The sequence below is a fragment of the Anser anser genome (assembly GCF_964211835.1).
Source record: "Anser anser genome assembly, chromosome: 1".
NCBI classification, from domain to species: Eukaryota; Metazoa; Chordata; class Aves; order Anseriformes; family Anatidae; genus Anser; species Anser anser.
In genome coordinates, this window is record NC_139720.1 from 24,136,362 (window position 1) to 24,164,278 (window position 27,917).

General features: G+C 39.6%; 2 protein-coding genes across 4 annotated transcripts in view; both read left to right on the plus strand.

The window, feature by feature from the left end:
• ATP6AP1 (ATPase H+ transporting accessory protein 1) overlaps positions 1 to 15,108 on the plus strand; it is a 56,159-nt gene extending 41,051 nt beyond the window's left edge. The window contains exons 7-10 of the mRNA XM_083820278.1: positions 3,434 to 3,675; positions 4,302 to 4,355; positions 9,922 to 10,159; positions 14,251 to 15,108. Of these exons, the coding sequence (XP_083676404.1) occupies positions 3,434 to 3,675; positions 4,302 to 4,355; positions 9,922 to 10,159; positions 14,251 to 14,460 (744 nt within the window). The 3' untranslated portion in view covers positions 14,461 to 15,108. The remainder of the gene's footprint in view (positions 1 to 3,433; positions 3,676 to 4,301; positions 4,356 to 9,921; positions 10,160 to 14,250) is intronic.
• Positions 15,109 to 15,247: 139 nt separating this feature from the next.
• The window catches only part of SLC13A1 (solute carrier family 13 member 1), a 59,339-nt gene continuing 46,669 nt past the window's right edge, over positions 15,248 to 27,917 (plus strand). For all 3 annotated transcript variants that reach the window (XM_083820273.1, XM_083820270.1, XM_083820272.1), the window contains exon 1: positions 15,248 to 19,216. The gene's annotated coding sequence lies outside the window, so the exon portion shown is untranslated. The remainder of the gene's footprint in view (positions 19,217 to 27,917) is intronic.

Consider the following 27,917-nt stretch of genomic DNA (forward strand, 5'->3'; position numbering starts at 1 on the left):
TACAGAGACCACATCACAGGTCATGGTACTGGTTTGGAGGAAAGGACTAGACTAAGATACAACCTAAAAAAAGAAAGAGAGTGTAACCTTCTTCCTCTGTACTCCCTCCACTCCCTAAAAGTACAGAATGATCTCTTCGTTCCTCTAGCTGTTACAAGAGCAACAGCTCCACAGAGATGCGGTCATAGACCCATATTGTTAGAAATGAAAAGGAGCAATGAGCACAATCAGGACACTTCTCTTATTCTTATTGATGTGCACAGCTAAACATAACCATTGAAAAGTCAAGAAGTACGAGACTTAAAAAAAAGACATAACCATCTGCTGAACTTATATCCAAAAATTCCACTTTGGAACTAGTACAAAGTGTAGCCTGTTTCTATGGTTCATAACCATTCGTAATTTCAGCCAATGAAAATTGTGTTTTCCCAGTATTTTTTTTAATATGTGTTTGCAAGCTTTCAATTTATATTTGTTTGTAATTTCAAATATATGAAATGGCCCCATATCTTTTTTCTTGTCTCTAGCCATTCTGTTTTGGAACAGCCAACAAAAAACAAACAAAAAAAAACTGCAATGACAGCAAAACAAATGAATAATTTTGGATCTAAGGTCTGTTTGCTTTGAAAAAGATCAGCATGTTGGTGCATCAAAATATTGCCAGATCAGCTGTGTTTCTCCTTTCCAAGAGAGATGATTCTGAATGAGGAGGGTTGCAAACCAGATGAAAGGGAAGAATTTAGTCCAGGCTACTTCTACTGCAGGTTCAGTTAGTAACCATGGTGTTCAGTTGTGAGCTAAGCCAATGTAAATTGCACTTTTTTTTTTCCTTGTACCTTGTTTAATCGGGTCTTGTGATCACTGCATACCTGAGATCTAAAATGTCGTTAATAAATCCAGACAAACAAGACAGTGACTCTCAGTGTGTATGGTTCAGATTAGGTAAAGGTGAAGGGGTCACTAAGCAACAGAATAAAATATGCTTTAATGATTGAGAGCACTTCCACTATGGGTTGTTCCTAAATAATTGATTTACAAGAATTCAAAGTAAATACAATCAATTTCTCAATGTAGTGCCTTGTCATTTTTAGCTTAGCATGGAATATATGGTATGGGGAAAAAGATTTTAATTCAGTAAGCTCATGTTTGTGCAGCAAAGAAGCAAGAAGCCTTATTCTGAAATACGGAGGCAGGGATGTGGTGGGGGAGCTCTCAGCTTCAAACTGAAGGTCAGGGGCAGGCAGCGATTGCTGTCTTTGGTTCTGCAGTGGGTCCCAGGCTGGGGTATTTCAGATATCCTCCCTCCAGCCTCAGGGGTAAATTATCTTGAATCGCTGTGAGGTAATGCTTTCAGGTTTTTTAATGTGCTAAATTACACCAGCCACAGGTACCTGATAGAAATAGACCTTCAGGCTGAAGGGGTGAGTAGACAGGCTGGTAAGTGCTTGGAGGACATTTCTCCAGAGAGGTGGTACCGCCAGGCTCCCGTCTGGTGTAGCTGTCCTGCCTGCCTGTAGCTGTGCAGGTGAGGACCTGCTGGGCTGCACAATCCTTGACTTTCTCTGTTTTCAGTCACAAAAATGACTGAAACAAAGCCTGCTTTTAGAAAGGTGACTGGCAAGCTGTGTTGCCTCTCTTCTTCAGCATGAGTAAATTTGTTAAAACAGGTTTAGTCAGAGGAAACTAATGGATTTCTTAGTCCCTGACACCCCTTCTTTACAGGTAAACGCTCTTCTGTTTTATATGCCTTTTCAGAGACCAACGGGAATCTTTATGTGAGAGCCTCACAACAAAGTACTGGCAGCAGAGCAATAGAAATAAAGCTGCAGTCTCATGACGATATTCTAATAGCTTTCTTTTTATTTTAAGGTACTTTAAACTAATCCCCAAAGTCAGCCCAATCACAGTCTCTGATGTAGCATTGTTTTCAGCTATTAGCAGGTGGTTTTTAAAGCCCTCTTTAGATGATATGCAGGGCCCACATAGTGAAGTCAATTGTTAGACAGGATATAATTTAGACTTCAGCTCTTCCTCTCAGTTTGAAATAAAATGATTACATTTCAGGAGAGCCTAAGGGAAGATTAAAAGTTTTATATCAAAAGTTGAATATTTTCTTTTGTTGTACACTCTTCTTTTAAAGGAAGTGGTATTCATTTAAAATAATGCATGTTCTGATGTATTTGAAAAGGCACTACTGTGAATTAAAAAGGAATTCATAAAGTATGCACGTATGGGAGAGGAAGATTGCAATCTTTGTTTGAATGTTTAGTCAAAGGTTTTTACTCGACCCATTCTGCTTTGTTCAGAGTGAGATAGCTATCTGCAACGATGCACTGTAAATAACAGATGGCCCATAGCGCTTAGAGGGCAGCAGTTAATGTGACAAAATCTTTTGGGGCTCCTCTCCACAGACAGGTTATAAAGTGGTATTATAACTTCTCTTCCAGACTGGAAGAAAAGTCCTTGCCTGTCGTTAAACCTGTTAAAATGGTTCCAGGCAATAGTTCCACATAATTACGGTTCTGGTAACTCCTGTTATGACTCTCATTTCTTGTATCCCAAAGTTATCCAAGGGCAGAGGGCACTTGTAGAATACCAAGTTGTAAAGCTGATGTGAGTGTTAAAAACAGATGGAACAGCACAGATACGAACAGAGTAGGAAGTAAAGAGTGAGACACGAACAACAGGATAAAGTTTTTGTCCAATAAGATCATGTAGGTTTTACCATTTACATCAGTGGGAATTTTTTCAGCAAAGCTGCCCTGGGAAAAGGGGCAAGTGGCACTGCTGGCACTTTCCTTATACAGAAAGGCACTTTTTATAAAGAATGCCTTCTACCTATTAAAAGAATTCGTGAAAGCAAATGTATTTGCAGTGAAGTCTCATATGAGTTCCCCATCTCAGCCAAGTGAGCATAGATCTTCCCAAAGCCATCAGAAGAGCCTAAATATAACACTGCTATTTTTAAGTAGCCTTCTTTCATGCTTGTTAAAATCAACAGTGTGAAAACTGTTATCGTTACTAAGGAGTGTGGCCACTGAGCTGGCAAGTTGAAGTTTTCTTGTGATTTTATCACAGGAAAGAGGTGAACTTATTTCAGTTTATTCTTCTGTAATCTATACATATATTTCTTTTATTTGTTAACAGCAATGCATACTACTATCTTAAGGCAGCATTAACACAGTTTTATATTAATTTACCTCATGTCAATGGTGCTTGTTTTCATCTGTGGACACCTGACCATGGGAAGCAAGGTTAATACCACCCAATTAACCTCCATACTGCTAATTAAAAAGACAGACAATTATACATATTGAGGTCAACTACAGATTTAAGAAGGATGGGGGCTTGTGGGACAGAATGGTAAAGGTCTGTGTTCAGCTGACATCATCTCTTCCAAAGGTGATGAATTGTTAATGTGCTGTTGTTCCAGATTTCTAGAAGAACTGAAACGATGTGGAATTTAAGACGACAGTTAATGGCCACTGAGGAAGAAGACAGTTTACCATATCCTCCTGTGAATGTGACCATTGGAAATAATACTTGCATCCTTTTCTATGCTGGTAATTTCAGCCTCAAAGCCAACAATTCAGTTTTTATAGATTTGACAAATGCAACATTTGTAATCCCGAATGTGGACATTTCTTCCTCTAAGTGCTCAGACATCAACACAACGTGAGTAGAACAAGAAATTTCACATTTCACATATATGTGGTTCTGAAAGCTAATCAAATGAAACAATGAGAAGTTAATAATGCAGAAATTTTTCTTCTTCCAAAGCACCCAAAATAAAAAATATTGCATTTAATATTCTTGGATGAACATTGAGTCAAGATCACAAAGATTGTTCAGATGCAGCCTCTATTTTTACTATATTTTTTTTCCTTGTACATTACTTAGTTCCTTGTTTGTTTATATTTGGTCCAAACAGGTTTCTCTGTGCCTGATCTTACAGTCACAGAGATCTCTGCTGGCATTAATGAGATGGTCGTTTCATTGTAAAATTCCCTTGAAGTGGAATATTGCCAGTTGGTAGGTGGTACTTCAGTTGGAAGTACATTAATGAAACATGATCTCTGTTTTCCTTTATTTTGAAACACCTGTTCTTGGGTAAAAAAAAAAAAAAAAAGACTATAGAAATATTTTGTCATATTTTTCTGTGTACTTTTTGTACTGTGAACCTTTGCTACATGACTTCTGTAATTGCCTATTGATTCAGAATATTCCCCCTGATTGAAATGTCACAATGATCTAATTAAAGCTGACTACTCTAACATTAAAAATCTTTTTCTTACTCTCAGACTGTCATTAAAATACACAAAGCCTGTGAATGGGATCAACAGCCTAGAGATAAGGTAACTTATGATTTATTCTTAAATAAATCTTTGTGATGTATAAAGCCCATTTGTAAACTAGGACAAAAAAAAAAGAGGAGGAGTTAGGTGATAATGTTTTTAAAATCATTTTTTTGTTTCTTTGTGGAGGAGTTATCATAGAGTAGAACAATTATGGTCTTTATATAGAGAAGAATAATAGTCTTTATATAGAGAATACATTAGCATGCTCAGGTAAAGTTCTGAAAAAGTAGTGCAGGCAAACAACCATACTGTAAGGTTGTGTCATATGAAGCATCTTGTTTTGCTAATAGGATCAGAACTTGTCTGATTTCCTATTTCCTATATTCCATCCTATTTCCTTGTCTCAGGGAAATTGAACTATAATTTGTAAATAATTCTAGTAGCTGAAGTCTACTTGCATTGCCAGGGTCATGTTTAGTGTTGATGAGGATTACAAGTGTACTCTGTTGGAGTTAGCACGTGGCTAATGAGGGTTGCATAAACCGATAATTTTTCTGCTCTGTGGATGGTGATAAGACCAGGCTTCTTCTACCATAAGAACAGGGAAGAGAAAATATGGAAAAGGAAGACCTGGTATGTAGACTCAAAGGGAAAACGTGTTGCTGTTGCTCTCACTATTGTACTTTAGAGATGAGGTTAAAAAATTAACTGCTGTTCCTGCTGCTGAGGAAAGAACTGAGCTTTTTGGACCAGTAACTGTATGGCAGTCCTCACAGCAGTAGCAGCTGCTTTCTTAAGCTCTGGCAAAGATAACATGGCCTGCTCTCCTGCTCTTTTCATTTCGGTACCTCACTTAATTGCTTAGTTACAGGGGAAGGATTTGGACCAGGTAGCTTGCATTGAACTGAATTTGCATATAACAAGGACCTGTCTTGAAGAGAGCCAGTTAAGTGTTTGGAGTTGTGTTTAGAGTGAGCAGAGACACTTGTAGTTACGATCAGAGGCCATGATAGGTAGTAAAACAATGAATATGCCTTGCTATTTAATGCCTTACCACTATCCTGCCCCTCCAAAAAGCATCTAGAGCTTCATGTGTGTAGACACAAAAAATGCCTGAACTGATAATTTTTTATGTGTGAAAAGTGCTTAGCAATAAAAACTGGGGTAGAGGAAGAAAGGGGTGTCGGGTTTTTGGCTTTCAGGGTGGCCATTGCTCAGATATTTGATGATCACTGGTGATTGCTTTTGCTGATCAAGTGATTGCTTTTGCATCACCTTTTTTCCTCTTTCTTTCACTTATTAAACTGTCTTCAACTCAAACCACAAGTTTCCTTGCTTTTGCTCTTCCTATTCTCTCCCCTGTCCCCATGGGAGCAGGGAGTCAGCAAGTGGGTATGTGGGTGCTTGGCTGCTGGCCAGCATCAACCCACAATACCTCAGAAGACTTCGTAAAGAAAACTTTCTGCTAAAGAGATGCCTTGTCAATTGTGTTATTTGGGCTTCTCTCTTGCTTTAAGAGACAATCACATCATTTTAGGTCTCTATTTGCTACCGTAATATGATATTGCATGGGGTATGTAATACATACTCAGCAGAACCAGAGCAATCCATTGATCTTTTCATGATTCAGGAGCGCATTATTTACTTTGCTTATCCCACCGTGTCTGTTCTCAAGAACTTCTAAAACCCACAGAGATACATTACAACCTCTGGTTGCTCCCCTTCTGGTTCACTTCAATTACATTTCTTGTTCAAGATGACTTCTTAGTAAGAGCACATTCTGCCTCTGTGAAAAGGACACAAGGAGGGCAAAGAGGTGAGAAGGAACACAGGATAGAGCCATGACTGCATTTTTTTTCCCTGTAAAGGCCGTCTACTTAGGTGTAGGGGAACATTCCCTGAAGAAATAAAGTGATGCCAGACAGGAGCACGTTCAAATAGCTCAATTTGTTCCTCAGTAAAATAAACTCTAACCTCAGCAGCGTGAGCTAGATACACAACTTGCCCTTAAACACCACGAGTCTACCACATTATGCCGAGCAGATAGGCATATCCCATCTCCTACAAGCAACTGCAATAGCTGCCTCGTCTTATGCAAACAGCTGCCTTTCCCTTTCCCTCCCTCCAGCAAGAGCAGTGGTCAACCTCCTGCACTTGCCATAGAGGGGTGAGCTGCTGGGGAGCGGTACTCGAGGGTTTCTGGCTGTGCGAGTTTTAGAAAAGTGAACTAATGCTGCAGCAGGGGTAGGAGCAGCGGGCAGTAGCTTTTGCTGGAAGAAAAAAAGCATCTCAGCTTTCTTAGCAGCTGATGACCTCCAGCTGTTCATGCATCTGTTTGTCATCTTCTCTGGGGCACGGTGCCAACCTGGATAGAAGTGCACAGCGTTAGCTGGACAGGACTTCCTTACTCTTTTCCCCACTTAAGCTTCTAAGTACTTGACTTTTGTTGTGTAGCATATATAGAATGGAATAGATCCAAGAACTGTGTTGTAAAGTCTTTTACCTAACAGTTGTGCTTCTTTTACAGTCTTTGGGACAGTAGTAATTCCAGAAAACTTCCTTTTCAGAAAGATATCTTCTTGTAATGAATAGCCGCATGAAATGGTAACAGGTGGTGGCATTTAGAGTTCATATGGTTATCTGGCACAAAGGGAGGCTGGCACATGACCAAGAATAGTTTGTGCCACAATACTTACAAGTACGCAATGGCTGTGTGTAAATTTGCTTCCTGTATTGCCTCTAATAGTCAATATGACCACATCATTTCCTGTAAAAGGCAAGAACTTTCAGTTCTACAAATAAAGTCTTCGTTATCTCTCCTCCCCTTGTCATTCATTTGCTATGTCATGTTCATTCTGTTTACAATCTATTCACCTAAGAAAATATTTATTAACTTAAATGAAAAAAAAAGTATTGATTTTTGTTACTTGAATGTCTTTTTTGTAATGTAATGCATTACAGTTTTATCAGTTATCAGTTAAGGGTGTCCTTGTTGGAGACAATTTACTCTCAGTTGGTTGGAAAAATGCTAAGGACAAAAGCCTGGATTGGTAAACTAACCTTGTGCGACTAGTTCCCTAATTAAAATCTTAATTCTCATAAATTTGCAAGTAACAAAGTTTAAGCTTTAGTCTTTCTGCAATGCGAAGAGACAGTGTTCTCGCAGATGTCACTTTAGACTGTACTTATATACATGGCCTTATAAAACTTGTTTGTTCATACGGTAAGTTTCCAGGGAATTTCCTTGTCTTCTTATCTTCTTAGCAAAGGTACAGAACACACCTAACATCTGTGATTGGCACAAACATTTAAGTAGATTTCTGTTTATTTATAACTGTCCTTCTCTTTACGTTGAAAAAGTGCAGCTAGTGCCTATAGCTGAAAATTCTGTTCAGTTTGTGCTATATATCAGGAAAAGATTCCCTTCTTCTAGCGATTACTGTCTATGACAATATAGATTTTAATTTTGTAACATTATAATTTTAACAATAGAAAATCATTCCATAAATATGTATGAATGTATACTGGATGCAAATCAGAGGATATTTTCTTTTTTTCACTGATGTTTGCAGATGAATGTAGTGTGGAAAGAGATGTTTAAATTTAAGACATAAAGGAATGCCATAAGACAAAACGTCTTTTTCTCACCCGAATGACACTTTGAGTTCTAGGATTTCTTCTGAGGATTTTGAAACTCTTCAGGATTATGGAGTTATATGAATCAAAAGCCACAGATTATTTTTTTTTAAGGAAAAAAAAGTTCAATTAATGTAGTGATTTTGGTCTTTATTTCTAAGGAACATTGTTTGTGTTTAGTTTACGCTCTATGTTGTGTGGATGATATGCTACTGAAAGTAACTGATTTAAACAAGCAATAGAAAATATTTTCTTCTCCATATGTATATCGTATGGAATACGATACGATATCGTATGGAATACAATATTCTGTATTGTGCCATATTTATAGATTAACTATTTTTCAAACCTATAATAATTGAATCCAAATATTACCCAAAATTTTTAGATCCACAAATAGCAATACCCATTGTGGATAGACATATTAGAATATTTCATTTTGTAGCAAGTGTCACTTATTCCTAAAAAGATTCTTCTTCTAAATGCTTTGAGGTTATCAATAAGCAGAAAAAATCTTCAGCAAACAGTAGATCAATGAGTACATAAACCAAATAGGGCTAAAGTATTAAGCAACATACAATAAAGATAAAAGTTTATTTCCTTAAGAGATAGCATGATTACCTAAAAGCAACTGGGTAAAAATGGTAAAGATGAAGACATAGTCCTGATATGTATAAACAACGATGTACTTCTGGATGTTCTCAGTTATTTCTAACTCAAAACATTTGGAAGATGTTCATACTGCAGTGGTAGTAACTTACATATAAATTCCATAATTATAAATTACTGTAAACTGACTGTTGTAAAATAAGAAAATATTCATTTGTGGCTGTTGTGGTTTAACCCGGCTGGCAGCTAAACACCACACAGCCGTTCGCTCACCCTCCCCCCTCCCTCTCTGGGATGGGGGAGAGAAACGGGAAAGTGAAGCCGGTGAGTTGAGATGAAGACAGTTTATTAAGACAGGAAAATAATAATAACAATAATAATAATAGTAATAATGATAATAGTATTAATAATAATAATGTGTACGAAACAAGTGATGCACAATGCAATTGCTCACCACCCGCTGACCGATGCCCAGCCTATCCCCGAGCAGCCGGCCCCCCACCCCGGCCAGCCACCCCTATATATTGTTTAGCATGACATCAGATGGTATGGAATACCCCTTTGGCCAGTTTGGGTCAGCTGTCCTGGGTCTGTCCCCTCCCAGCTCCTGCTGCACCCCCAGCCTGCCTGCTGGCAGGACAGAGCGAGAAGCCGAAAAGTCCTTGGCCTGGTGTAAGCACTGCTTTGCAACAATTAAAACATCAGCATGTTATCAGCGCTCTTCTCATCCTAATCCAAAACATAGCACCCTACCAGCTACTAGGAGGAAAATTAACTCTGTCCTAACTGGAACCAGGACAGTGGCTAACCTGCTACAAATTAGGAAACTAGAGCTAACAACCCCTGCCCCTCATCTAGTGAAAGAAAAATCTGTCCTCCACTGTAAATTCAGACATTTGCAAAGGCAGATTGCTATTTAGGCATCTGAGCCAAGGAAGAATTGCAATGATAAATCAAAATGGTTATCAGGCCTGTACCTATCATAAAAGCAATCTTAAAAAAAAAAAAATCCCATAAATTGTTTATTGAGAGCCACTGCAGGCCTGTTGACAGTCTCTCAAGTTCAGCTCCGCTGATTGTAAACTGTTGGTAACTGATGAAATACTGCATTGGTAGAGGCCCTTGAAGAATGAAATCACATTTGCTTGCTCCTTGCCTGCCACAGCTTGTGAGATGAAACTCCAAGAAGGAGTAGAAATGTTCACAAAGGCTCTTCACTTATGAACAATCCTAATGACATGGGAGGCCAAGATACCAACTGTGATGTATGCAGCTACTGACTATGGACCTTTATTTGCAAGCAGTGCTTTATCGAATGAAGGTTAATTTTTTCTTTCTGTCATTTGGACTGTTTTTTTTTTCTCTGTTGTCTTTCTAGGTTTATAATGACCAACAAGTTCTATGGAGGCTCAGCTAGAAATTGGTCCACTTTGGATTCAGTTGAGATTGTACAAGATGAAGAAAAAATTGCTAGGTTTAATGTTTCTGTCATCTCTGCTCCTGCAGAGTATTCATTTCATTGTCAGCTGGTGGGAACAAGCAGTCTCTATCCTGCAAGGCTGATTCCATCCAACAATGAAGCAAGAAACTGGGATGTTTTCATTTCCAGGTTCCAAGTGAGTACACATTGCCATTTCAGAGATAATTCCAAGAACTATTACTTGCTATTGTAGGTGCTGAACGACACACATTCATAATGCCCTTACTTTCAATTCAGCCTGAGGAAAAAAAGTAAAAGAAAAGCTGTTCCCCATAGGTGAGCTATTTAATAAAGGGGTAAAAGAGATGGCAGTTGCTGAACAATAAGAACATGGAAGCACAGCTGTGAAAAACAAAAAAATTCTGAAGTTGTCTGCAGAGAAGAAAAGCCAATAAAACCAAATGTGCTTAATCAGGCAAAGAATGACTAAATCTCCATGCCTGTTTAATGAATTGGGCTGCTATTGGAAACATGGGCCTCTTAAGTGAGTGGCTTTATGCTGCTTACTTTGTTTTTATTTGATTTCTTTGCACTTTATTTACCTAGGAAAGTACAGCTTAGTGTGGCTACAGCTTTCAATGACATAGACTGTCTGAACTCCTACAGACAGAAACAAAACCCAGTACAATTAGATTTAATGGAAGGTTTGCCATGAGCTTCAATCAGAAGCAATATTAGGTCCTGCATGGCCCAGAAGGAAAGCAGTTTGCTTCTTTTTCTTCTTCTTTTTTTTTTTTTACTGTTTTTTTTTTTTAATGAGATATAGATTTTCTGTATATTTAGTGCAGTAGTGCAGTCTACATATGTGAGGTGTAGACAATTACATCTTTATTATTTTGGGCACAGATCTTTGCTTAGGACACGCACATCAACATTTATATTTTGAAACAATATTACATTAAGGGATCTGTTTGATTAAAGAGAGCATGGAAATGATAGGAATAATTCCAAAGTGGACTCTTATTTGTTAGAGATGCACTAATCTCATGATAACTGGATACAAATGCTAATATAATCATATTTATGATTTTGGTAGCACACAATCTCAATGATCTGAATCCATATTTGATATTTCCGCTTAAACATTGGTCTTGGTCTATCTTTAGCAGCCATCTTTCCACTAGTGTCTTGATTAAAAGTAGAAGTAGTAGGCTGCCCACCTTCCTTACTGATTTGGACCATTAGCTCCTTCCACTGTTCAGACAACAGAACTTTCCTTTGGGGTAAGGCCTTTTTCTCTGATCAAGTCCTAAGTACGAAAAACAGCCTGCAAAGGCTTGTTCAGATCATTTCCATTGCATGAGACTCAGTAAAACCAGAAAGTCTCCATTTTGGGCCACTTTCTAAGTAAATTCTGTCTGAACTAGATCATACCTTTCCAACTGTCTTCCACTTATATGTAATAAAGTCTAAATGATCTCAGTATTGGTCTTTGACCAAGAATGAGGTTAGGTAATTCCCAAGCTATGTTGCAAGATGAAAAAAAAAAAGCACATGGGGTGTGCTTAGTGATTGCAGCCAGCACAAGATCTGGTTGCTGACACTGGGAACATGATTTTCATGTCAGTGTTATGCAGTGAATCAGAGACCGGGATCCAGTGCCAATCTAGCTCGTACAAATGCAGTTTACGACCTTGGGTCATCAAAACAGTATTACTGTATTAGAAGGTCACAGCACCCACACAGTGAAGCCTTGCATAGCCTGCTCCAGGACCATGTTGAAATGAGCAGCCATTTGCTTTAGTTCTGGAGCTAGCTTGGTCACTACCATGTAAGAACCTCTGTAGGATGATATCTAGACAAAGCCATTACACAGTGTCACCACTCATAGGTGTAAACGGTACCAATGCATTATTTTTTTGTCACAGGAATGGTCATTCTACATGATCCTTTTGAGGATTTCAAAAGTTTTTGAGTTTTCTATGAAATTAAAGAGGAGGCTGCCGTCAAGCACAGTTTTTCTTTAGTATGCATCATACTGATTTAAAAGCCACTTTGCTTTTAACAAAAACTACCAAAACTTTAAAGCTAATAATTTTAGGATTCTTTGTGGCTAAAGTATTCCTACCTTCAAAAATTAGATGTGCATTGTACTCTTAAGAGCAATGAAAACAACAGATTTGCTTGAAGGCTTTGTCAAAGGTCAGATGATGAGGAAACAATTCAAACAAAATCATTTTAAAAAGGAACAGTAAATGTAGACCAGTACAACCAAGACAAATGATGCTGGTTCAAACCCTGTATCCTGTATTTTGCATTCACAAAAATTAGAGAAGCACATTAAAGTATTTTTAACTTTTTCATAAGTAGTAGTCACATTTTTACCTCCCAGCTGGGATGTAACACCCCCACAGAAATGATTAAGCTTCAGAAAAACAATAAAAGAATCCTGCATATACTTCATCTCCTTCCTAAAAGCAGGCATTGCATTTTAAGAATGTACAGTTAAAGCTTTCACCCTCAGAGGTTCAATAAGCATAATCCTTCTTCAAAAACAAACAAACAAACAAAACAATCACCAGTAAGTTCAACATAATACAATTCAGTATTTCTGTTTCTAAATCAGAAGTGATAAAGCTTTGCTAAAGCAAGCACAGCTATTAAGTGCTTCAGAGATTTCCCGTTAAGTGTGGTAGCAAGAGTGCGTTGTTTTTCAGGATTTTAGTCCTTACTTATCTTACATTACATAAATCATCACCTGTTTTCTGTTTTTATTGTAAATATGTCTTTCAGACTATATTTCATGACAAAGCAGTGGCTTAACAAGAAAAGGCTTTGGTAATCACCTGTATTCTCGAAAACTGTGCAAACAGTTATCCAGCCCAACGGCTTACTTTCAGTAATCCTGCTTTAATCAGAACTCTGACTGCCTGTAGTGAAAGCATTCAAGATTTGCAAGTTAGCTACCATGATCTGACTTGGAAAGATTCTTCGAGAGGCCCGGAAAATCTTTTAGTGCTAAAATTATCTTCGCCTCCACAGTGCCTAAATGGGCCTTGCTTCTGCATATGATAATAGCTTTATTAATCAGCATTCTGTAAGGTATAGTCGTTGCTTTTACCACATATAATGTACACCTTCACTTTAGCTGCCTGAGCCACAAATGACCTCAAGCCCAGACATCTCACTGATGTAGCATTGTATGCAAGCCACAGACTAATTTCTTTAGTATGTGCAGCAGCACCTTCCCTAGGAAGTACAAACTCAGTTATTGCCACAAAGCTTTCACATTAGTTTATTTGAAAGCATAGAGTAAACACGGAACACAGAAAAGTAAAAATCCACAATCTTCTTTTCCTTCATTTTCTTCCACCTGTCAGTTTCCCTTACTTTCAAAGGAATCGGTGCTTATGTCATTATGTCCATGTGTGTAGAGGGAGGATTGTCTTCCCTTTCTTCATAGTTTCCTAATCCTTTGACTGGTTTTAGCAAAAATTTTAGAATGTTATCAGTCTCAAAGGCATTCAGTTTATTGATTATTTTTGCAAAATGGATGGCTAAGCAGAGAATGGATCCTCAAATCGGTTGATTTTTTCAGGAAAATTATACGGCATGAGCACAACCAGTAGCACACTTTGAGAAACCAACCAGAGATGAAATACTGCAAGATTCCCTAAGCACAAGAAAAACTTAGGTTTCATATGTGAATACACAACACAGAATCCACACCTCAATGAAGTAAGCTGCCTCCCCTCTTTTGCATCTCTGATGTCTAAGAGGGTGGGGAAAAAAAACCTTCCCAACAGTTTTCTTCTTGAATTTTTACTAAAACTCAGCTTAAAAAGTCATCTATCATTAGATGCATTTTAAAGTAGGCTTCAGAAGTTCTGCCTGTCAAGGAGCTATTACCTAAAAACAACGGGGTATTTCAACACATCTCCTTTTATTTGGGGAGCTTTAGTTCACATGCCTTTGAGTACTTTGAGTGTCCCGATTCTAAAGTGGTCATCAAGCTATACTGATCACACTTCTTGTTTGGAAATCTACTTTTAAAAGTAACACACATTTCTGAAGTGGGAACACAACCTCCCTCTTGCCAAATATAAATCTTCCACATCTTAAATTTTCTGGGTAGAAGGGGGACCTGAAAAATTGTTAGCAAAGGATTTAGTTCTCACTCTCTTTAAATGGGCTGTGAGTGTGTTTTTTGTAATGCCCACATACATCCTGGAAGTTGGGTCTGTGCTCCATATTTAATTGCACTCATCTACCTTTCTTCATTCTCAGCTTCAAGGATTCAACGTGGAAAACAACCAGTTCTCTTACGCCAGTGACTGTACAGGTTTCTTCTCTCCTGGAATCTGGATGGGCTTGGTGACATCTACAATTTTACTGTGGATCCTGGCCTATGGAGTCCACATGATCATGCAGCTCACAGCAAACAGCAGATTTGATGATCCCAAAGGTCCAGCTCTGTCAGTTCCACAAACAGAATAGCCATGGATTGGTTTAGTGCTGCTTCAGATTCTCCTGGGCTGATATTTATGATTTTTATAACCCTTCTACTTTACAGTATATGTATCCTAAAAAGATATCATCGCAGAATGGGATAATTAAACTACATATTAAAAGTACCCTTATGTTTGGCAATAGAAATAATTCTGCTTGTTATTACCATGATTTTTTAATAACTGTGTTAAGGTCTGACGTGAGGTTGTCAAGGTTATTACTCTCTCTGGCTATTAGAAAGACCAGTACAAACTGCCTTCAGATTATATATTTTTGGCAAAGAAAGATTATCGCAACAGAGAAAAATTGGAAGGATTTATAAATAACTTATTCAATAAGAAATTAAACTTATTATCATACTAAGTATGATTAAATGTGCAGTGCAGAGAATATCTTAACAGAGATAAGGTAATTTTCTTAGCATTCTTCTTTTTTTCTGGGTATATTTGGAGTAGTTTTGAAGTTTGTACAGAAAAGGAGAAAAAAAGCTATAAAGTCACTAGAAGCACTGTGCTAAGGTACTGTTTAAGTCTGAGCATGTTTATGGTCATCTCACTGATTCCAGAAGTCTGAAAACACTCAGTTTGATGAATTCTTTTGCAAATAATAAAGATACTACAGCCTGTCACTGGGAAATCTGACTGTGGAGTGAATTGCTAAATGTTATAAGAAACTAAGTGGTAAAATGATGAAAGAAAGGTAAAATATATTTTTATTCTTTTGTTTGTAATGTTTTGTTAAAATTGCACATGTTCTATTAATAGTTAAAGAACAAAAAGATAGCATTCTGACGAGGTTATATTTGTCACGAGAAAAATTCTAACTTTTTTGATCTTAATCCATGTCATAGGACAATGATAAAGAGGAAGGAAGGTTAGAATCAATTATTTAACTAAACCAATAATAGTTTCTACCCATCGTTCCTGGATGCCACGTTTTTGGTATGAAGTCAAAGAGGTAAATGAAATACTATGTGAAGCTATTCCTTCTGTATCATTCAACCCTGACCTGGAAAACAGAAAGGATGCTGGCATGTAACTACAAGAGTGACTCTACTGGTACAGTATTTTTCCCAGATGTTTTTCAAAACCTTGAAGAATGCTGGCATTTGATCTATACAAAAATGCAGTGTTAGAAAGGCACTTGTTCTCCACAAAAATTAGTTCCCAGGAGAGACAACTGGACATACTTTATTAGTTCCCTCTTTAAAGCAGGTCACACAAATGAGGCCTCATTGAAAATTTACATAATAGTCATGTAACTGGTAGCTACAAGAGACGAAGGACATTACAAGGGGCTTGGTTTGTAGAAGACAGCTTCTACATGATTTTTATCTAGATTCAACAAACTTTGGAATAGATTTTGTTCAACAGTGATGATATATGAGAACTGAGGAACAGAAGGCCACCTAGCGTAGGATCCTGTCTCCAGCAGTGGTATGAGTACGGTGAGTATTAGTACTTCCTGCATGTGTTCTGATCTCAACCATTTAAGCTTGGGGACTTCCTCAGCAAGAGCTGGTGTCTGTATTTAATAATTCTAGGTATGTTTATATTCCGTGACTTTGTCCAGCCTCCCCTTGAGCCCGTGGACTTGCCTAAAGCTCACAGTATGCTGACTGTAGCGTGTCACTGAGGATATGTGTACCCTCCCTTGCTTGCCTAGGCTGGGAGTAGGGGAGGAGGAAAGAGTCTCACATAGGCTGTGCCATAGTGAAAATGTAGGCCTCTTTCAGAAGAGATCAAGTAAGCAATGGGGATGTTCAGCCTGGAGAAGAGAAGGCTCTGGGGAGACCTCATTGCAACCTTTCAATACTTAAAGGGGTCTTAAAAAAAGTATGGAGAGGGACTCTTTACTTGAGTAGATAATGATAGACAAGGGGGAATGGTCTTAAACTAAAAGAGGGTAGATTTAGATTAGATGTTAGGAAGAAATTCTTTACTCAAAGGGTGGTGAGATACTGGAACAGGTTGCCCAGAGAAGCTGTGGATGCCCCATCCCTGGAGGTGTTCAAGGCCAGGTTGGATGGGTCCTTGGCCAACCTGATCTAGTAGGAGGTGTCCCTGCCCATGTCAGGGGGGTTGGAACTAGATGATCTTTAAGGCCCCTTCCAACCCAAGCCATTCTATGATTCTATGGTGATTCTAAGAGAGGTTAGAAGAGGGGTTTGTTGGTTTAGCTTCGGTAAAGCTGAAGTCCTCAGAGAAAGGGCCTGTCTGCTGTGTTTGATATGACACTTTCCAGGGTAAAGGTGAAGGCGTTTCTTGTGGGGAGGAGCTTTTAATTTCTAGCTTCTCTTGTGACAATGATACCAGGAACTGGGGCAGTTCCAAGACTGGAACTGGATACCAGTGAGCTGGGGCAAGCCATTTGTCGTAGCCCTGGATGTGTGGGGTTACTATCATGAAGTCCAAGCTGGCAAAGCACAGGAAAGGAAGGGGATTATCAGCAGCCCTCACCATCCTGGAGGCCAGGTGGCCTGGAGGGGAAAATGAGGGTCCCTCTTAGCAGAGGATGGATTGCTCTCTGTCTCCGTGTGGTGGGTTGACTTTGGCCAGCTGGCAGATGCCCACCAAGCTGCTCTGTACGGTTCTCACAGCGGCCACCCGTGCAGCGTCCCACTGCCAGCCCTTGGAGGAGGACACCCAGCACACCACGCCAGAGGGCTGCGTGCACCACCAGAGCCCCCATGTCATCTTGAACCCCTGCGGCTGTACGTTGCGCTGCCCTGCAGCCAGGGACAAACACAAGACTACTGATTTCAGCAGGGCTGGTCCCCAAAAAATCCTAACAGGATTTCGCACCTGCCTGCATCTGTTTACCTTGTTAATAAAGTTAGAAACGTGTCAGGGGCTCCCAGTTCTGTGTACTTCTGTTTTCACAATCCAGCTTAATCATAGGTGCACTTGTTAAAACATGCCTGCCTAGGGAACAGTTCCAGCAAGAACATTAGCTCTGCCTGGAAGGTGTGAGCCTTTAGGACTTCCCCTAGAGCTCACTGAAGTTATCAGAAGTGTTTCCACTGACTTCCATGAGTGCCAGTGCATTTTTCTAAGAAGTACAAAATAATAGAAGGGATGATGGGAAAGAGCACAGCTAAAAAAGAAAAAAAAATCCTTTCTAATGTATAAATAAATGAAACTTTATTGATAGTTTCTGATACTTTTTTCCCTCAAAAAAACAAAACAAAACTACCATACAGCACAACTTGAAAATCAATATAAGCTTAGAAAATTCAAGAAGGTCAAAACCAGAGAAAAACCAAGCCCAGAAGTCCTGAAGCCATAAGTTACTTCAGGCATTTCATCTCAGAACTCAGCAGCGATCACTTGGAGGGGAGAGCAGAGATGGGGCTGCAATCTGAGTCTTCTGACTCCTGCTCCTGCTACTGGTACAGGCTCACTTTGTGTCCTGATGTACTGGTTTCTCTGCTTACAAAATGACCTTTCGCAAACCATGTGGAAACCCATAAATGACTTATAATGAAACAGAATATAGTAGAAATAGTCCCAAAGTAGTATTTTTATGTAGGCAGTAAAGGAAGATAAGTCATTCCATCTGTCAAGGGAAGACTCAATGAAGTAATTGGTTCCTCCTTTCCTTCTGGGTGCCTAGTAAATAATTAATATGCAAATCTATATCAGCTGAATTAGGCAGTGTCCAGGCATTAGAGGGCTCCATAACTCTTTCAACATAGGCTATGGTCAAGCAGGGGAACCTAGAGATACTGAATAAAAGGAATGACCATGAGAAAGTTAACTCCTTGGATAATCAAAGATATGAAAGGAAGCCTGGATATTGGTTATTGGTCACTGTTGGCAAAAAGCTAACAGTAGTCTCAGCAGGTGGTGATTATTGTGGGGACAAGTGGATAATCTTCTTACATTTCTTATATAATCTTTTCCTTACATTGAACAAGAGGAGCAAACAATGCATGCTTATGCAATGGGGGCAGGCAGTCCTTTTCCTGCAGGCTGTTTTTTTTCTGTTGCATCCTGTGGTGGGTTGACTTTGGCCAAATGTTAGAGGTCAACCCAGCTGCTCCCTCACTGCCCCTCCTCTACAGGACAGAGGAGAAAATAAGATGGAAAAGAAAAAACTCATGGGTCAAGGTGAGGATACGGAGACCACTTAACCAGTCACTGTCACAAGCCAAAAAAAATAGAAAGACTTGGGGAAAATTAATTTAATTTGTTGCCAATTGAAATAGGTGGGATAGTGAGAAACAAATATAAAACACCTTCAGTCTGCTCAAACACAAAAATCCTGTGGTGTCTAATAATCTTTCAATAAAGGAACCCAATCTTCTTCTGTTTGCTAATAAAGGTTATTCTCTCAGATTAGTATATTCTCTATCAAAATTTATCAATGCAAAATCAAGGAGAAAAGAGCTGTTTCTTCAGACCTCTGATTTCTAGAAGCTTAAAAAAAATATTGAATTGCAGTGAAGGAAAAGAAAAAAAAAAAAAAAGGAAAGAAAGAAACAAGATCTTGCCAAGGGGTGGTTCCCTAAGTAAGTAGTCTCTCACTTCCACAATGTGGGTCAGCATCTTAGTCTTCCTACCTGTGTGGGTGGAAAGGAGACCTTCCTACAGTGCCTGAGATCCAAGAGCAGATCATCTGCCACTGATGTACCACAAATGAAGAGGTTTCCTGTTCTTCACCACAACTTTTAGTATGCCTTCTGTTTGAACACAGATTCCTTGCTCTAGATTGGCTGGATTTCTCTATATCCCTGGACCTGGTATGTTCTTGAATTATTATAACTGAACTTAAGTTTTGACTCTTATATATCATTTATTACTACCATGATAGAAAATGATTTACTGAATGATTGTATCTTTTCTGTTTTTCAAATGGCAACATGCATGTCCAGTAGAAGACTGTGAAATCCATTTCCAGTCTGGTTTAATACTCCTTTAACTAGTTGTGTAGAAGTCACATAGGATGAGGTACAGTGACCATGGTATCATATGCAACTTTCTTTAGTTAATGAAAACTGTGCAATAATAATGTTTGGAGCATAATAAATAAATAAATAAATAAATAAAACACAAATGTTTTCATAAAAGTACTTTTGGAGGATGGGTAAGTTCAGGACTTTCTGATGTAATGTTAGAATTTTAATTTTATGTATCCGTTTTATCCTGGATAAATATGGATACATATGGATAGCAGAGTGATCAATTCACCTATTTTACAAATATCTTTCACTGAAGCATACTGGCATGATTTAAGACATTACTCTCTCAGTCTACCCTGCCTTCTATTCATGTGTACATGTGGCTCAGCTGTTCATTCAGTTCACACTGCTGTGCTCTCATTTTTCACCAAGGAGGTAATATATCAGATGTTGCACTAGAGTAGCTGAGATGCAGGTGCTCGTCTACGTCTGTCATTCCCGCTTCTGAGTAATAAAAGTCTGGCAGGGGAGCAAAGCACATAGCTGCAAACATTGATGTCTTAACACATTACAGTGATATTGATGAAGGATTTTTTTCATAGCTGTCAGAAGAAGAAACCAAAGCATGCAGGCAGACAGGTGACATGGCGGGGTTCAAGACCACACTGCTGACAGCCTGAGAGGCAGGACCAGCTCCATTTTGGGTGCTGTTTTATGTCTGCGCATGCCTGAATGCAGTTCAGCTAACAACGCATGAGAGCAATCTCAGGAGTGCTCTGTTTCATATCCTGCTACGCAGACCCTAAAGGCTGACCACAGGCAGTACGTAGAGGGCACCACGATCTAGGTGTGGCCTTCTTCTCCCACTCTGTATCTTCAGATTGCAGTTGAACAGAGGTGTCCCAGGCCTCAGATGGTCTCAACCCTTACGTTTAAAAAAAAGAGGGAAAGGAAATGTGGAAGAGAAGGGGCAATACGGGCCATCCTGTTTTGCTCAGACTGAGCAGCTCCCAGAGTCCTACACCCCACTGGACAAGCAAGGATGGCAACAAAGGGCCCTGCCACTACATGTGAGGGTGCGCACACCTGCGTGGTGCTGGGATGTCTCAGAAAGCTCCCCAGATCTTCCGCGTTCGCTCCCAGAGCCGCTGCTGGGGGCTGTCTGCAAGCTGAGGCAGGAACCCCGGCTTTGGCGGCCCTCCAGAAACTGAGGTGGCTGCAAGAGCGTGGGAGGAGGGAGCCCTGCACAGGCTATACCCATTTGTCTTACCATGTGCATGAACCAGCAGAAGCGAACCCCAGAGTGTTTGAAACAGGCATTTGAATTTTGAATGGAAAAGTCTGAGGCTTCGTCTATCTTTTTTAGAGCTAGCTTGTGTTACAATTACAAAACAGATGGCCAGCTTTTGCTTGTGCAGCTTTTGTGGGTGTGTACTTACGCGGCCAGAGTGGAACGGTTGCATCATATTTCATTGATTTTGATTTTCACAGACGTTTTGGGGGAGGTACCGGTTCGGTTGGTTTTGCAGCCAAAAGGTGGACCTTCATGGTTTACTACTACCAACTCGTGCGGCGTAGTAATGGTGCTTAGGTACCCAAGTGGAGAGAAATTATTGCGAGTTTTGTTTTGGTTTGCCTTAAGTAGCACAAGAATTATTTATTGAATGAGTGAGGGAAATGAGAGTTTGTTCATGCTCTGACATCATTTGAACCCATTTCTCCTATAATTGCTTTTATAGCACTCTTTGAAGTTCAAGGGGGCAGAAAGGGATTAGTGGTCATAGATTGTTGGGTCAAGCACGCTTCTGGTGACAAATGAATGAGTTAAAGATTAACAAATAGTTTTCTCAATTGTATTATTTGAAACACTTTCTGTGGTAAAACTGATGTTTAAGAATTGAATGAGATAAAGGATTTTGCATAATGAATGACTACCTTCTAGTTACTTTTACCACCTTTCCTTATCAGAAAGGTGAAGGACCCTTCAGTGGGGTCATTCTCTTCATCTGGAATAGCCAAAGGTTTCTCTTCAAAGATTCAGTAAGATTGCATGTTACTCATTAAATAAAATCTGCATCTTGTCTAATCAGCAGTGCGTGTGTCTGCTGCAAACCCAGGACTGGATTCACCTGCCGTGCAAAGTGACTCATTCTAAAAGCTGTTTATGGTGAGGCTGTTGCTGTACATGCAAATTACACAGCAATCAAAATTGTAGCTCAAGTGTTCCTCTTCTTTGATATTTTAATATATTGGGCCTCCTGTCTCAAAGTGTCAGCACAGACCTTCAACTGCAATACAATCTGTGCTCCAATGTTTTATACCCTTTTAATGAAAAGAAGACTGACAGGCACTTGCAGCAGAGGAAATGATATCTGTTTTTAGTGTTCTAAGTACAATCATTTCATTATTGTCATTAATTATTATTCTTTTACTGTATTTGGAAGGATGATCTTTTCCCTTTAAACACTAAGTCCAATGTTAAACAATCACTTATTAGATACTTTTAACACCGTTAAGGAACATAGTGTCCTTGCTTTACTGGTGGTGCTATGGCGGTAGTCATTTCATACCCAATACTAATACATGTTTCTCATACAGAAAAGGTCTCCAAATCAAAATGTACTGGTGGAAATTGCTTCATCTGTAAGGAAAGACTGCAGCTTTTGGCAGAACATAACCTCTATTTACTGCTGAACTACAGCATTGTGTGAAATTGCCTATTAAGTGGAGAACACAGCTGGTATTTGGGATGACACTGGCTGTATCAGCCATACAGTCTGGCCAAGCCACTAAGATTAGAAGTTTTCCTCCCACTCCTGAAGGGCTAATCTGAAGCCTCTTCAGATTTATGTCTCCCTGCTCTGCAGTGTGGCATTGCCACCACCTCCTAGAGATGCTGCTGCTTCAGTGCCGCTCACCTGGTATGGCGAGCTCATTGACTGAGCCTGGCCTCGCTTAGCTTGTTCAATCCTAGCCAAGGTGGTTGGGACTGGAGATCATGTGTCACTGCCCAATATTTCTAAATTTCAATTACTGTAAGCTCATCAAAAACACAAGCAACCCAGAATTTACATCTGCTCAAAAACAATTTAGTCAAAAGAATCAATAGTCAAGGGCCAAGCCTTAAGCCTCCTTTTGATGAAAAGTTGCTCACAACTATATAAATTCAAACTGACTTAGAAAACAGAGGAATGTAGGAAAAAAAAAAATCCTTGTACGCAGGAGCTCTAAAAAGAGATTGGGAGACCTGCACAGGATACAGGAATGAATGTTTTTTGTATAAATTATGAAATACTGCAAAAGTTTAGAGAAGAAACCTGTAAAGAAAAAGAAGAAATTCCTGTCTCTTTCCCAGCTTCCTTCCTGTGGGGAATAATACATAAATAAATAAATGGGAAACCATAGCAGCTCTTTTAAAATGCCAGGAATACTTCTGTCACCATAAACTTTGTTCTGTAGGAATGCATGTGTTGTGAAAACAAACAAACAAACAAAAAAAAAACAAAAACATGTAAACAGCTTTTTCTGAGTGAGGCTTTTATTCTGAGAAAGGATCTGCTTATACAGAAAAAGTGAGCATGGCTATATTTGTTTTTTGAAAACAGTCTCCAAGGGAGAGCCTGCAGTGTCAGACTGCTTCCAGTCCTCCTGTTAGCTTGCTCTGAATGCGTTAGGCAGAGAAAACAAACACTGTGCTGTGCCATTCGGGTCCGCCCCCTTGCAAAAAATGGGCTGGCTTGCTTCAGGTTGTCCTGGGGTTAAGAAGCAGGAAAGCAAGGTGTCCTTCTCTCCTTCCCCTATCCTTACAGGCAGCGGGCACAGCAGGAGTATCCATGGTCTTCTGAACTTGAGTGTTTATGAAAAACACATCAAGCAATGTCAGCTCTCCTCTCTGAGAAGTGTCAAAGAGAAGTGTCAAATGCCCTCTGCACTTTGGTCACAACAACCCCAAGCAACACTACAGGCTTGGGGGAGAGTGGCTGTAAAGCTGTGCAGAGGAAAAGGATCTGGGGGTGTTGGTCGATGCTCACCTGAACATGAGCTGGCAGTGTGTCCAGGTGGCCAAGAAGGCCAAGGGCATCCTGGCTTGTATCAGTTATAGTGTAGCCAGCAGGACCAGGGAGGTGATTGTCCCCTGTACTCTGCTCCGGTGAGGCCGCACCTCGAGTACTGTGTTCAGCTTTGGGCCCCTCACTACAAGAAGGACATCGAGGCCCTGGAGCATGTCCAGAGAAGGGCTACGAAGCTGGTGAAGGGCCTGGAACACAAGTCCTGTGAGGAGCGGCTGAGAGAACTGGGGGTGTTTAGTCAGGAGAGACCTTATTGCTCTCTACAACTACCTGAAAGGAACTTGTGGGGAGCTGGGGGTTGGCCTCTTCTCAGATAACTAGCAATAAGACAAGAGGGAATGGCCTCAAGTTACACCAGGGGAGGATAAGGTTAGAAATGAGGAGACATTTCTTCTCAGAAAGAGCAGTCAGGCATTGGAATGGGTTGCCCAGGGAGGTGGTGGTGTCACTGTCCTTGGGGGTGTTCAAGGAAAGGTCAGACGTGGTGCTTAGGGACACGGTTTAGCGGGTGACATTGGTGTTAGGGGGATGGCTGTACCTGATGATCTTTGAGGTCTCTTCCAACCTTAATGATTCTATGATTCTATGAATAAGGAAGGCATCATCCTGCTCCCTAATAGGCAGAACTGGGTTGGCAGCTGAACATTGAGCCTTTTGCTATTTCATCTTTTTTCTCATGGGGTTACCTTGCCTGTCTGCATGTCTGACTTCACGCTTCACCTGTGTTCAAGCTCACCTTGTTTCCCCTCTTCTTCATGTTTGCAATGCATCTGCTTGCTATGAACAGCAGAAGTGAAGGGTCAACCAGGTCTGATTTGGAAATAGGGTGAAGACTGTAACTCTGGAATATCCCTCTCCTGCCCACAGACAAGGCTGCACGTTATAGCTGGTCCTTCTTGTTAGGTGACCCAAGTGCTTGGAGCTGAGCATACTACTTAAAAGCATTTGGCAAGTGCAATGCCTATCAGAGAGCAGCACAAGTCCTATTTGTCGTCCTTTGCTGAAGGATAAGTCAGTTATTTGTTTAGGAAATAGAGGCTGTAAAGCTTAACTTGTGATATTTTAGTCACTTCCATGGCAACAGACTCTGAGAGAACAAAGCGGGACTTCAACAGATCATGTAACAGCTTGGAAATGGAATAGGGAAAATTAAACGTAGCGATACTATGGAGTTTTCCCTAACTTGTGAATGTTACCTCTGTTAGTTAACTGCTAATGTAATCAGTGAAGTAATTGCTGTACTGTCAAGCAATTAAGGGCAAACTGGCATTGATTTCTTCCAGTTTTTAGGCATTCCTTGTTTCTGTGAGGACAGGGGATGTGCCAGCCCAGCACGGTGCCCCTTTCCCCCAGCTCAGCACGTTGGTTACACTGTCCAGGGATAATACACATCTTCCAGCAGATGCCCTGCAATATCTGTATTTAAGGGGCAGCATTGGATAGAAACAAGTCTTCAAAGGCATTGGAAAGAACAGGAATTTTTCCAACTCCTTCTGTAGGCTTCAGATTTGGCTTTATCTTAGAAATCTGGCATAGCCCATTGCAGAGTAGACTGAGTAAGAGGTTGCAAAACACATGGCTGAATGACAGGACTGCAGACCTTCTGTGTTTGAAGGCAAACCCCTTATGTTCCCAGTCGGAGTTAGATCTGGTCACGGGGATGTTAGACCCCTCACCACAGAAAGGGAGAGGGAGAGACGTTTTTACTTTTGTCATTTTTGTGTTATGGGTGTAACTTGTTCCATTGCCTTTGGCTCAGTCATGCACGTAGCACCAAAGAGGGCAATAGTGCCCGTGTATCAAATGGCTTATTTTTTTTAGGCTTTCACATACTTCAGGGAAAGGGAGGATTATTAAATGATAGAGAAAATGAATGATAAAGAAAAAAATGTGTTGTTTCAAATCTCATCTCGTGCGTCTCTAGTAAATAAAAATTGCTGCTGCAATATGATGTGAAAACAAACAAAACCCAAACAAACAAAACCACACAAAAGGGTTTGGTTTTAACTTCAAATGCAAATGACAGCATTTGAGTCAATTACAAAGCAAGTAACTGGTTAAGTAGCTCCATAAGTGAAGCTTGAACTTTTAAAACTTTAATTCAGTCTATTGCTAGAAGTGTGCCACTTCGATAAACCAATTATTCTTGAAGAGTATTTCTGTCATATCTCTTCCAGTATAGCCTTCACCCTGAGGAGAACAAGAAAGTCAGTGAGATTCGGTCATTTTTTAGCAAACAACGTAGGGACTGTCAGATTGCAGTGTGACTTCTGGTTTTTGAACCTGCTGGCAAAGATGAAGTGCTTGTCAGCCCTGTTAGCCAAATCATTTTCAGTTCTTCTCTCATTCAGCAGCTGCAGACCAGTGGAGAGAGTTTGACAGTCAGACATTTCAGCTCTAAGATTTATCATTCCTTGCTTTCTCCCACCCAGCCCTTGCATTTGTCTGGTACTTACTCTATAAGCCTGCCACAACCCTTTTCTAAGGCAGCTTCAGGAGTAAACAAGAGAACTTGCTGCCCCTCAAAGCCTTCCGTATAATTTTATACTCTGCCTTGAATAACTTCAGTTTATATAGCAGGACACATAATGAGGTTATATTAGGAACTGTGATCTCATTCCTGTTGCTGGAATATTGCAGAAATCTGTACTGCAAATACAATGTTTGGTCCACCATGGAGATAGGTGTCACTGACACATGTTCATTTACCAGTGTGGTTTTATGTTCATTCCTTTTCATTACTATCTCATATTGTTTTTCAAGTCTACTTGATATGAAGCAGACACTTGAGATAATTCCCCCTTAGTTCTCTTTAGATCTTAAAATACTAAGCTCCTAAATATAATTCTAAGAAGCAGAAGGTTGTGGGCACATCAGGAAGGCTTGGAGTAGGGAGGCAAAATTACCTAGAGGTTGGAACTGGAGAAATCCATTTTTTTCTGACTGACATTTAGTCTACCAATAATCTACAATATGTCACTCAGTGCAAAACAGTCAGTCTCAATTTTTGGACACAATTTTGTAATACCTGCAGTTGGAATTTAGATGAAGAACTAAGCTAAAGGTTCTCAAACACCAGGTTAATACAAGCAATTGACAATGCAGCTGAACATTATGACAACTGAACCTAAACTTTCAGATTAAGACTGGAAATTAACTTTTTTGGAGACTAGCCACTAACATGGAGGCATTCCGAATGACAGTCTGCTTTAGAAAATTTCACACCTTCCTCTCCATGTGCCATGATTTCTGCTTCAGTAAAAGAGAGAATCACTGAGATATGCCTTGAGAAACTAGTAAATGATGCTGTGCAGCTGCAAGGTATTCTATGCTTCTTTGGAAAGCTGAACATCCACTTTTTCAGGTAAAGTATCTGAACAATTATTTATTTTGTGCCAGTGAAACAGCATTATTTTAAAATAAATTGGTGAAGGAGACATTTTTACTTCAGATTAAACTGTAGATTAAATTGTACTTAGACTCTTGACAGCTGTCCTCATTTTCCCCTCACTTAGTGTAGTGGTAATGTAAGTTTTGTTTCACTGAAGTCAGGAAAAAGAAACTTTTAATGTTGTTTTGGTTGTGTTATTGCATTTTTTTCCCCTTTATTTTCAAGATAAAGGCAAGTTTCCAAGTTAGAGGGAAACTAGACATTATACCCTTGGTGCAATATGTCCACAGTTTCAGTTTGAGTCTTGTAGGCCTGACTGTAATATAATAATTTAGCAGGATAAGGATTATTTTAAAAATAATAATATTCCAGTAATTACTTGTAACAGCGCCAAATCCTCAGATATCTAAAGCGCATTGGTTCCTTACAACTTGCTGAGAGGAGAGAAACAGTTCTGACTTTTTAATTGTGTATGAGCTGAACAAAAAATGAGGAGAATCTCTATAAACAATCTTTTTATTCTGATGATTTCTAAAATTTGCAAGTGGAAGAAGTGAGCCCCATTTAATCTCTTACTATTCCTGCAGGAGAAATCTGTTCTCTTTCAGACAGCCTTTGAGTAGGAAATAACCCTTCAAACTGATGAACATCAGAACCTCAGGAGCATGATGCTACTTTTTATTTTTCATTATCTGAGGAATGAATGAAGATAAATAGGATATTTTTTATCTGTATTAGAGACAAAAGACCCAGAGGGTTTGATTCCTTGTGAAACCTAAAAATGTTTTATGAAGGTTCAGACATTTATTGGCATTCAAATTCCAGTGATCTTCACAATAGTAGAGCTTATGAGAAAGTTTGGGTATTAAAAATTACCCTTTGAGTTACTGTGTTGCACCTAAGAACTTTATACATGCTTAAATTAAAAGTACAGCACATACCTGCTATAAAATACAGATTTACCACAACGTATGGACAGCCTGTTTGCTTGCTGTTTACTGTAAGAAGTGTCTGTCAAACCATGCTACAGCAAGCAACAGACATTCACTGTGAAAAGCATCCTTGGCAAAAAATTTTAAAA